Source organism: Bos javanicus, chromosome X, assembly GCF_032452875.1.
Source record: "Bos javanicus breed banteng chromosome X, ARS-OSU_banteng_1.0, whole genome shotgun sequence".
NCBI lineage: Eukaryota > Metazoa > Chordata > Mammalia > Artiodactyla > Bovidae > Bos > Bos javanicus.
The window spans coordinates 86,664,396-86,676,910 of record NC_083897.1 but is presented as its reverse complement, the minus strand read 5'-3'; the positions used below and the strand labels follow the sequence as shown (position 1 = coordinate 86,676,910).

General features: G+C 43.3%; 1 protein-coding gene across 1 annotated transcript; it reads right to left on the bottom strand.

Annotated features, from left to right (window-relative positions):
* Positions 1-7,598: 7,598 nt before the first annotated feature.
* Positions 7,599-12,121, bottom strand: LOC133243238 (germ cell-less protein-like 1). The gene has a single exon (XM_061409866.1). The coding sequence runs from the start codon at positions 9,530-9,532 to the stop codon at positions 8,027-8,029; it is 1,506 nt and encodes a 501-aa protein (XP_061265850.1). The 5' UTR covers positions 9,533-12,121; the 3' UTR covers positions 7,599-8,026.
* Positions 12,122-12,515: the final 394 nt, after the last annotated feature.

Sequence of the window (12,515 nt, the reverse complement as noted above, 5' to 3'; positions counted from 1 at the left end):
GAGTAGGCTCCATTATTGGAGCCACCCTGACCCTGATAGTCAAATTTGCTCAAGATATTCCATTTGTTCATGATAGTCAGCCTGCTTTGTGAAACTGGTTGAAAGTGAAAGTCACTCAGTCGTGTTCGACTGTTTGCGACCCCATGGACTATACAGTCCGTGGAATTCTCCAGGCCAGAATACTGGACAGGGTAGCCTTTCCCTTCTCCAGGGGATCTTCCCAACCCAGGGATCGAGCCCAGGTCTCCTCCACCGCACGTGGGTTTTTTACCAGCTGAGCCACACATGGGAAGTTCTGCTAAATATATTACTTACCTTGAGGAACACAAAATTGGCTTTCTCTACTTGTAATAAATGATGCTTATTCTCCTGATAGAGGCCGTGCCACAGTGATGTAATATTCATTATGTAACATCTTATATAACACCCATATGGCATACGCTAACTTATCTTTTGTGTTCAGGATAACAGCTAGAGACTTTGTGATATGTTAAACTAAACATTCCAGCAGATCTTGCTTCCCAGAAACGGGTGGGGGAGGGGGGAGGGGTTAGAGAGAGGGGATTATCCAGTAACAGTCAAACCAATGTCTTTTAAAAACTCACCAGGAAGGGCTTCTCTGGTGGCTCAGATGGTAAAGAATCTGCCTGCAATGCAGGAGACCCGGGTTCGGTCCCTGGGTCGGGAAGATCCCCTGGAGAAGGGAATGGCAACCCACTCCAGTATTCTTGCCTGAAGAATACCATGGACAGAGGAGCCTCCTGGGCTATAGTCCATGGGGTTGCAAAGAGTCAGACATGACTGAGCGACTCTCTCTCTCTCTGTCTCTCTCTCTCTCTCTCTCTCTCACACACACACACACACACAAACACACACACACGAAGAATAACTGACTCCCTATTCATATAGGCTTTGTGACTTGCTATTCTCACATTAGGGAAAATCATAACTAGCAAGGGTGGTCCAAAACTTGTCTTTGATTCTAACAAAAGTCATGTGGTGCTCAAAGGTGAACCCAGCTGGATTCATTGCCTGGTTTTTATAATCCAAGCCCTTGACTTCAAGTCCTGTTGCAAGGACTAATAATCATTGTGTTTCGTTTGATTACTTGTTTTGCAGTTGGCCAATGCATCCTGTCTGGAGTCTTAAATGCTATTGCACAGCCCGTGTCACACCAGAGTATTCAATGATGCATTCTACTGCAAAAGGAGCAGGAGAGACCAATCCATGTCCTACTACAGACTACATTCTCTAAACAAATTCCTGATCATCAAACTCAGAGCAATGTTGATAATCTAGATAACATGGGTTAATGGCTTGTGGCCAGAAGGGGGTACTAAAAAATATCTCTTGACATCCAGGCTAGGACATGTTATTCTCCCATTAGACACTGAAAAAAATCTCAGGGAATGCCAACTTCAGGTGAGATCATGAGATCTTGTCACTCTGAGATCATGATAAAGTGAGACAAAACAAAGGCCACTTCATGATGTTTTTGTTCCTTAGCACAGACAAAAGCAAAATCACTGTACAAATCACCGTATATCCCTCTCCAAGCTAGTATGAGTGACTGCTAGTTTGGGGGTTTTGTTTTCCCCTTTGCTTTGTTTCTTTGTTTGTTTTCAGCAATTGTAGCTTTAACCTCACCCTAAACTATTCTCTCTATACAAAAGGTTTATTAAGATACTGTCATAGGAATTCCCTGTCTTCCTGACAGTATCCAATCCAGATCAGAGCTCTGCTTCTTTAAAAATTCACCCAAATCACCTAAAACAAGCCCACCTCTTTTTTTCTTTAATTTTTTTTTTTGAGGTGGTCCCTTTATTTAGTCTTTATTCAATTTGTTACCATATTGCTTCTGTGTTGTTTGTTTGTTTGTTTTCTTTTATGTTTTGGTTTTTGGCCACAAGACATGTGGGACCTTAGTATCCCCAACCAGGGAGCGAACCCACACCACCTACTTTGGAAGGCAAAGGCTCATCCACCGGACCAGCAGGGAAGTCCCAAGCCCAAATCTCTTAACATCCCTTTTCTATCACCCACGTACTTGTGTGGCCCACAGTTCCTTCACTGTGTATGTTCTCCTTCACTGCAAAGAATAATAAACTCAGATTGTTCAACTACAAATGTGTTCCTGCTGGTCTTAAGCTGGGAGGCATCGAAATATCATATCACGTTAAACCTGATGGCAAAGCAAAGCAGAAGACTCAAATGTATTTGATTTATGTATTTACGTATTTGTATCTAAATGTATTTACAATAACCCCACATGCTATTATTTCTAATGTAAGTTTCAGTTTACAAAGACATTTATTTTGTATCCTTTCAACCAGCGATTTCAAGGCCTAGCGACTGAGAAGAGGGCTAGTATACTGGTGGAGATACTAACAATATGAACAGTAAAAGACCAACCATAAAATATATTGAAAATAGATATTCATGATCGTGGAATGGGAGAAAGAAAGCAAAGGTTGAGTTTTGGACAATGAGTTTGAGATGATGGCCTGACCACCAGGTCAGATGCTGTATGGGCCACAGAAGATTAGACCCAAATTCTTCACATTCCAAAGCACAGGGTTCCAGAACAAACGGTTCCTTTGGGTGGCTACCAACCTTCCTCAAGCCCTGTCCCCAGCCTCCATAACATCTCAGTAAGCACAGTGAGACAAAAAAGGCCCTGATGAGACCCTGTAAATCCAAATGTGACCATTCTGTATGTCCGTTTTTCTAACTCCTCCCCATCCCCACAAACATCACCCACCCCCACATAGGTTATCCAGGCGACCTATGTATTCAGAAGCAGAAGGAAATGTAAATTTTACTTGGAATGACTGATTATAGAACAGCACTATCTCACAGAATCCTCTGCGCGGATAGAGACGTTCCATATCTGCGCTGCGCACAGTATAGTAGCCACGGGTTTACATGTAGCCATTGAGCACTTCAAATGCTGCGAGTGAGACTGAGAGACCGAATTTTCCATTTTATTTAATTTTAATCAATTTAAATAATCACATACGACTAGGGGCTACCATCTTGAAGAATATACCTCTACAGCAAGTCTCCTCACCTGTGGTGGACCATACTCAGCCACTTGCCTTCACCCAAAACATGCTCTTCGTGACCGCTTGGATGATTTTAATTCACTTAGAGTCACCACTCTTCATAAAATCCCATGTACAGCAAACACGCTAATCAAAACCATCAGCTGCTTGTAGATTCCTATTTTTGCCATCACCATGTACTATTTTTATTTTTTAAAATAATTGACAGACATCACCAATGTAATGCAGTGTGTTTATGTGATGAATACTGCTCAGAGAATTAAGGATCTTTGGGGTATTCAAATCTTACCTTGAATCTGCCCAGATAGTTTTTGTTCCTTCCACTGCATCTTATTACCCTGCTGGTCTTTAAACCAAGTTTGATAGTTGAAGTTTGCTACAATGTGGAGTGAAATTTATCCTTTGGTGTCTGATCTCAGAATCTAATCATAGCAATTGACATGGAAAACGTGTTCACAGACTAAACCAAACTTTCATCTGCACTGTTAGAACAAATCATTCCCGAAGACTGTTCATATATCAATTGGCTATTGTCTAAATAAATGAGGTAAATTTCAATTCTCTTACTACTAGAAAAAAAAAATTGCCACCTTTCTTTAGAATGTCATGAATAGACAAATTTTACTTCTGAAACACAAGCACTTGAAGAAGTATAAGTTTCAGCTAACATCCTGGTTATTTTCTCCTTACCAGCATCAGTGTCTTTCTATTTATTTACTCAAATGAGGAAGGAATCTACATTTAGATTAAAATTGGTTGCCTGGACTATACGTTCTATTTTGTTCCTTTGTAGATCGCACCACCTTTGAGATTTCCAAGTGGTGGGGCAGACTGCTGGCTATAGGTCTGGATTCAAAGAAGAGGTCTGTGCATGGGCTATGAATTTGAGAGTCTATGACATATAGATGGTGCCTGGAGTCAAGCAAGTAAACCTTAGAACAGGGGGCAGATGACACACCCCTTTCAAGAGATTTATCTTGAATAAAGGGAAGGGCATCAAGGCCCAGGTAGCTGAGTGGACGAGGAAAGGGTGGAACCTCATGAGGGCTCATAAAATATAAATGTGTGTGTGTGTGTATGAATGTCTTAGAAGTCATGTTACTAGCTGAACAGGTGATGACATAAAAACCTTGGATTCTGCTTCAATCCACTTATTTCCGTGTGTGTGTGTGTGTCTGTGCGTGTTTGCTGACCCCAATTCAAAAGTTTAAGTTTAATCGCATGATTAAACTGATGTGATGTGCTTATATAAAATAGGTGAATTTTGCTATTTTAACTCTCACCAGGCAGTTTCATGTCCAAATTCTGTGGCTGAGACTTGGCAAGTACCTTCCTGTAGACCTTGTGGCTGGACACTCCCTCTTCTTTTTATTTTCCTCTTAAAAAGATGGTTTTCTTTTTCCAGCACATGATTTATCTTTCATCGAAATTTCAGTGTCATCTTTGTGCTGTTTATATATAGACCCTTTCCACAGTAGCATAATTTACACTGGTCTGCTGTCTGTGTCCATGCCACTTCCATCCCTGGGGCACTGCTTTCTCCTTCATAAGTCATTGTTTATTTAAGTCTCTTGTGTCTTTGAACACGAATGCTAAGCTTTATCTTCTTACAGCATCTATCTCTAGGACACCACTGGAAGGGAAGATGACAGAAGAGGGTTTGTCTACCGAATTGTGATAACATTTCATTCCTGTCTCCTTAAGACAGGCAGAAGAGAGATGGACTATCAAAAGATGCAACAGAACCAGATGTAGAAACAGCCAGAGACAGGACATCCTGACAGAAAAACGGAGATAGCTGGTCAGGCAGGCTGAGAAAGCCCAACAGATGGACAGACTCAGAAATTGTACCTCCTCCCCCAAAAGAGACAGCTAGAAAGGCATACACAGAAAGGGGCAGACAGAGACAGGTAGAAATAGATGGAGACAGAGACAGGGAGGCAGAGGAAGCCAGGCACAGACAGGGACAAACAGACACCCATTCAAACTAAGGCAAAGAGTGATGGTTGCAGACAGAGACAGGGAGACAGGCAGAGGCTGATTGACACAGATAGAAAGACAGAGACAGACAGACTGAGAGACAGAGAAAGACAGATGCACACTGAAAGAGAGCCAACAGACATAGAGATAGTGATGGGGAGAGAGAGAGTCAGAGAGAAACAAGGTTGGGGGTGGGGAGAAAGACAGAGACAGAGCGGGACAGAAACGGAAAGACAAAGACAGACAGATGGAGAAAGAGACACAGAGAGATGCAGATACAGACGGATACAGAAGCACTGGAGAAATACAGAGACAGAGACAGAAACATAGAGACCCAGACACAAACAGATTGTCAGAAACAGAGAGAAACAGAAAGATATGGACAGTAAGACAGAGACAGAGTGACGAAGATAGGCAGTCTGAGACAGAGACTGAGGTAGACAAAGACAGAGGTAGATAGAAATTAGACAGGGATGCAGACAGACATCATGGAGACAGAGATAGGGGATGACAGAGAGAGTGGCAGACATACAGAGAGGGAAAAACAGAGACAGGGATAAATCCTCATCATTGTCAAGGACCACGTGGTATCCCATAGGGGTACATCTCCTTTAGTGTGGCCTTTACTTTGCTGTTATTTAGCTTGATGGTTTCCTGTAGCGTTACCATGACTGTACGTCGCCCTGCCTCCCCATGTCCCCATGCCTTACGAAGAGGCTAACAAAATGAGTATCAACATGGGAAAAGGTTTCTTCCTCATCCTGAGCAGTCAAAAAGAAAAGAAAAAAAAAAAAAGAGAAAAAATAGACAGGTATTGGATAAATTGCCCAAACTGGCAAATGGCAACAGTCAGTGTTTGTGAGAGTTTAAATGTTTAAATGAGTGTATTTCAGCTGTCACTGTTTGTACATTATTGAACATCTTTCTATTGTAAGCGGCAACAAGCAATTTAAGGATTTAAAGCTTGTTGGGTAGGAAAACAAAAGCAGATCTTTCAGTCAAGGTACACTTGTAGCTAAGTAGTCTCTGAATTTCCCAACTGAGGATACCTCTGTTTAGATGAAATGGCATCTTGGCATTCAGCTCAAGAACAAGTGATTTCAAATTGCTTAGAGAGTTTATATAAAGAAAGTGAAATTCTTACCGAAAAAAAAAAAATAACAATAATTTTTACGTTTCAACTGAATCATGACTTACTCTTCTCCCCAGTTATTTTTAAACACAAATAAAATGAAGTCTATTGTTTGTAGTTGGTTAGGTATATGGAATATAAGGGAACACGAGAAAGGGTAGGGGGCTGCAAAATTAAGGGCAAACATCGAAGGATGCAACAGCAGCTTCCTGGTTGAACCATTTCATATAAGTAACTGTCACATAAATATTACTCTAATACTAGTATGTGGGTTTGGGATAAGGAAGCCTTTCAAATCTCCTTAAAGAGTAAAAGGAATGAATGAATGGATAAAGTCAAAAGTAATTTGTTCACTGAATGACAATGGATAAAATCTAATTGGGAAGAGAAACATAAACCACCAGTAAGGAAAATTCTGATTTCAACTAAGTAAAGCCTTAAATCTGGTGACTGTTTTTTTTTTTTTTTTTTAATTTAAATTTACATTTATTTATTTTAATTGGAGGCTAATTACTTTACAATATTGTATTGGTTTTGCCATACATCAACATGAATCTGCCAAACACCAATAGAGTATACTATTTTTTTTTGATTTGTTCATCTTGTATTAATTTATCACACTCTTTCCAAGCATGTATTTATTATTTATATGGATTCTTAAATAGAGTTTTCCATTCTTTGACCTCAAAATGACTCAATGGAGGGAATGGGATGGTGACAATTTGTAAGTTAACAGTAATCAGAAACTAACAAATTCAAATCGTGACTAGTGTGCTTCTCCTTTTGTGACAAAAACACTTTTTATCTTACCCTTTTGATTACTAGTGTGGACTTCTCGTGATGCCACTTCCAGATGCCAAATAATTCCCATTATAATTCAAAAGCGTTTCTTTCCAGAGGTTACCAGACCTGTTTTTAAGCGGGAAAGAGTCTTTCCACGTACAATTCCAACGTCAAATGTTTCTGAAGGGCAAAGGCCATCAGCGTGCACTCTCTAAGAGTGCATTCTGGTGCATAAATAATTCATGGCTGTATGCCACAGAAAAAGTCTGTCTAGTACCGAGATGTCCTCATAGCATCAATCTGCTGCCTTCCACTCCACCCCCAATATAGGGTTGTATAAGATTGGAGGCGTCTTTCTAGGGTTAAAATGCTAGGAAAGTCAAAATAAAGCCAAAGTAACATCAAGATACGATATGAAATCAACTAACCTAAGAATGTTGAGGAACAACCAATAAAGAGAAGATCATCAGTGTAGCCTGGGTGCGTTCACAGAGTGAGAGATCATGGGAACCAAGTACTACACGCTCAGTGGCAGGGAATGGGGAAAGGGAAGCAATCCAAAGGAAGCTAGCGGTAGTAGTGGTAATGAGTGGGGCAGAGTGGCTCTAAACACGCGAACTGAAAGAGAAACCAAACGGTTTCTTTAACATTCCTTTAATCAAGCTAAAGGAAATGCATATTTTAAAAGAGTTTCCCCAACAGTAGTAGAGTAGGTAGGTTCACAGGTTCTCTCTAAAGTCAACTGGTCTTTGACTTTGCAGAAATGATGGGAGGGGGCATTGATGGATGGTAAACCAGGAGGACAGGTTGCCACTTTAACAGCACAAATGAGGTCTAAAGGTGTTGGGGGAGCAGGGCTTTAAAATTTCTCCTCTTCATAGGCTCAGGTAAACAATCTCAAGTATAATGAGCTACAGTTCAACAGAGACTCTGACAGAGGTGGGCCACCAGAGGTGGGCAAGTCCGGTTGGTCCCGCAGAAGGAGCTGGCATCTGGACAAAGCTGGTCGTCCCTGACCCCAGGAAAAGAGCTGCTCACCTCTCTGAGATTTTGTTTTCAGGAGTCCTCACTCAGGAAAACGCCCCTCTCTGGGGAGGTACAGGAAATTACAGGTCACATACATGGGGAAAACCACATCTTCGTTCTCCAGATTCACCACCTCTAGCTCTTCATCCTTTCCCAGGGAAAGCACCTGGAGTTCTGTCTCCTTCCGGAAAATGGCTCTTCCAGCCCTGTCCAAGGAGGCCAGGCGCAAGCGGAACGCGACCTTTCTCTGCCAGAGTAAGCTGACCCCGAGACCGCAGGACTTGTTCAGTGCGCTGCGCTTGAAAATGATGCGCCGGTTGGCATAGCACACCACCAAGTCCCAGCCGACATTGAAGGCTGCCCACCGCCAGCTGCACTGCTTATCCCTGAGGAGCTGGCCCCCGCACCGCATGCTGGTCCTCTGGAGGTCGGACACGAAGACATCCACGGGCCCGAGGTCTCTGGTCTGCTCAGCCCGGAGGAGGGCAAGCCACTGCTCTTTGTACACTGGGGTCAGCCACGTGGCAGGGATCAGTGCATCCTGGTCGATGATGCGTGCTGACGGCAGGTCGCAGATCATGTAGGCAAGCCGCAGCTGCTGGAACGCTGGCACGAAGGCTCTGCCCTGCTCGGTCTCCAGGAAAGGGGTGCCCTCTGACTCCTGCCTGGACCTGGCAAACCACGAGTCGGCGTCAGGCAGCAGGTCTCTGCGGGGGCCTCTCCATGTCGGCTGCAGCTGCAGGAACATCCACTTTTTCAGCGTCGTGTACACATCCATCTCTACCTCCATCACGAAGAGCTCTGAAGAGGCAATGACCTCTTTCATGAGATCCAGGCTAACTTCTCTCAATAACTCCTCACTATGCTGGGTCATCAGGTTGTCCAGCAGCCACTGAAGACACATGGCCCTGATGTTCTGCAGTCCGTAGCTCTCAGCAGAGCAGTAGTAGCTGCACACGGTCTGATCACTGACCGTCTCCTTCATTATCTCTCCGCACTGCTGAATCAGCTTGTCCAGCTGCAGCATGCTGGCTGTGGCCAGCATGGGGACCACTCGACCGGGTGGGATGAGCACAGAGTTTCGGTACAGGGAACCTAAAGCCTCGTGCAGTGCCTCACGATCAATGTTCTCGTCAGGCATCTGCAACTCTACAGTATCCATGGTTGTCTCACGCCACGCACCACTGAACATGCTAGCAAAGTATCCTGACCGGCACAAGTAGACCTTGTGCAAGTTCCACTCCTTCCCCAGGGCGCGGATCTGCACGTCACTCCCTTCTCCTCTCAGAAAAAGTGTCTTATAAGCGGACTCTAAACGGTCTTTTGCTCGCTTCCTGTGAGGCGCTTTTGTGAGCTGCCCTTCTGGGCCTGTCTTCCGCTTGTGGCGCCCTTGGCTAGTGGTGGGTCTGGCCTCTTCGCTCTCCTCCCCTTCCTCTATCACTGCCACTGCTACCTCCTCGGCCTCCTCCTCCCCCTCAGGGGCACCTGGCTCCTCTGGGGCATGCCCCACTCTGTTCGAGGGCATCTGACTGTTGACTGCTCCCATGGCTTTTACCTCAGGGGTACAGAGGGCAAGCTTCCTCACCAGACGCAGCCGCCACTGGCACTAGCTCAGCCCACGGTGTCGTTGGATACGGCTGATGTTTGTGACGTCATCTTGGACGCCACGCAAAGCCACACCCACGAGGCTTTCCCCTACCCCTCCCACTCCCCATCACAGGATAAGTGCACTCTGTACCAGGAATTCCACTCTGTGTATCTTTCCCTCCAGGGATGATTTCTCTGGGGCTCCCTTCGTAGGATACTGGTGGAACAGAGGACTTTGTGTATGAATTTTCCCCATGAATCTTAAGAACATCATTTCCTCTTCCCCATTTGACATAATTACTGATCACTCCTTTTTTTTGGATAATTACGTCTTGGTTCCAGCTCTGTGCTCTAGGCACCTTAATTTCTGTAATTATTTTCTTAGGTTATCCCATCATTTGCGGCTGTCAAAACATTTTCTGTGATAAAAGTGGCAATGTGTGCCCAGTCTTTGCTTTTGTCTCTAGTTTAGACACCAGCTAAGCATGTAACAAACTTAAACACTGAAAGAAATGAGGAATGAATGAGATGGATTTTGATTTTTGAGGAAATTAATAATATTAAATACTGACAAGTGTTATATGCTAAACAAAGTATACGGTGTAGAGAGAGTGTGGACCTTTCAATGACAAGGAAAGTACAATGCAAGGGAAAAAACTTTGAAAACGGTAAGTCTCTCAGGTCATTTGACCTTGCCTAAGTAGAATGTTTGGGGCTTCCCAAACATTCCCAGTGGTAAACAATCCACCTGCCAATGCAGGAGACGCATGAGGCATGGGTTGGGAAGACTTCCTCGAGGAGGAAACGACAACCCACTCCAGTATTCATGCCTGAAAAATTCCATGAATAGCAGAGACTTGCAAACTCGTGTCCATGGGGTCGCAAAGATTCTGCCCTATTCAAATCATGTGAGTAGAATGTTTACACACTTTGAATAGGACAGGATAACCTTAAATCACATTTTAAATATTCTCTGTTAGATGGCTATAGAAAGTTGATAAGAAGGTCTATATAATGCTTCAGGTTGAGTGGTGCTTGGCATGAGACAAACATGAATACTGACTCTAGAGTTGTGACAGCTTATGGTGAATGGTGAACAGTGCCGCCAGATTCATGGTCTCCGAAGGAGAAGATTTAACTCGGGACCAAAGACAGTCTCAGTCACTTGGAGCATTGTGTAGATTTTATCTAAAGTGAAAGTGACAGAAAAAGCTTCAGACATAGACGTCAGAAGGGAGCAGGAGAGAACCCACCTCACTACTTTAAGCAAGGCGTTATACACTTCTCAACTAGCTGCTGAGACTAGATAAAAGATACCTCAAGACTTCGAGAATTTTTCCAGACCCTTTCCTGTAACATACCTCCTGGGATGACATCAGCACGAGATTAGCCAGAAGGAACAGGTTAACCCAGAGCTACAGCTGTGGAAGTTTTTACCCAGACCTTCTCCCATAACATATATCCAAAGCTTAAAAAAAAAAAAAAAAAAAGACATGTCCTTGAATAAGAGATACTGCTGCCTACGAGGCCTACATATCTATAGCAAAGAATGTGAAAAAGAAAGAATGTTTATCTCCTCCTTAAAGGGGCCTTAGGCTTTGACTCCTTATCAACCTGCCTAAGTTAACTCTCTCATTTCCCCCTTTTTATTTTAGGAGAATATTGTTGCTGAGGGGAAAGGGGCAGAGAAATCTGTCAGTAACTGCTTCCTGCAGGTGAGGGGCACTGACCCTAAGCGGTTGAAGCAACATATTCTCCTTACCCTTTTACTTAGGGTTTCTGATCCAAGGGCCCCAAGTAGTAAATACACAGTTATATATGTAAGGAGCAAACAGCAAAAAACAGAATGATTACAATGATTGTAGTCAAGATAGTTTTTCACAAAGGAGAGCTTGTAAACCAAGATTGTATCTGTAACCACGGTGGAACATCAGGGGAGTCCATTTTGAAGAGTGGCCAGAATCTCTGCATCACTGTTACTTTGTCTGGGAAGCCATTGTATCCTTTAGAAAGCACAAACTAGATAAGTAGATTAAAAGGCAGAGACCAAATATCAGTAGATGAATTACTGTAATCAGCAGTCCAAGAATAACCTGCAAGAATCAGCTTACATTTGATAGTAACTTTGATCCTGGTCTGGGTAGAGTCAACACTTGGGCTGCCCTATTTATAAGAATGGAGCCATCTGGCATATTCATATACATTTTGAATGTAGGTATACAAAACCCAGTTAGAAGTAGCTGAAAGAATGAAAACCTGAAATTTAACAGACAAAATAAATCTTATAATTTCTTTTCAGGTGAATGAGTCTATAACCCAGCGTAGACAGGTGCTTGAGGTAGCCAGTTGTCAAAGTTTGTCCAGGTAGGCCTTGGCTTCTTACTGTGGTATTACTGTAAAAGCCAAAATAGTTGTCCCCATTAACAATTTAGGTGCTTTTCTAGGTATGAGAAGATGCAAGAATTTGGGCTCAAGAAAATCTTTACCTGAAAATCTCTAACTATCCAAAGGCCTGTTTTGTCCATTTTTCCAGAACACAGAGCGAGTGCCTAATTTCTCATTATCACCCTGAACTCCTTTCAGGGGACGTTGAAGGTCAGCAGCTGTAGTGTCCATGAGTTAATCTTTGTAGAGGCAGATAGCAAGTGCCAGTTGCCAGAGCAGGGCCCTTTTATGGCCATGAGTTTGACCATGGTTTGCAGAGCATTTCATTACCATCTTGTTCCACGGTGCTGGGAGGGTTCATTCGCAGGTCTGTCAAAGATCTCACTGATAGGCCACTCAGTGTGTTATTACTGGACTAGGCCCTGTGAGTAACAAAAGTCTCTGGACCACACCTGTCTTACTAGTCTCTTGGTCCAGGAAAATATTCTGTCTTGTTGCTTCTTATATACAGAGTCACACCATTATACTTATGGATTTCATATGGAGCTGCACACCAT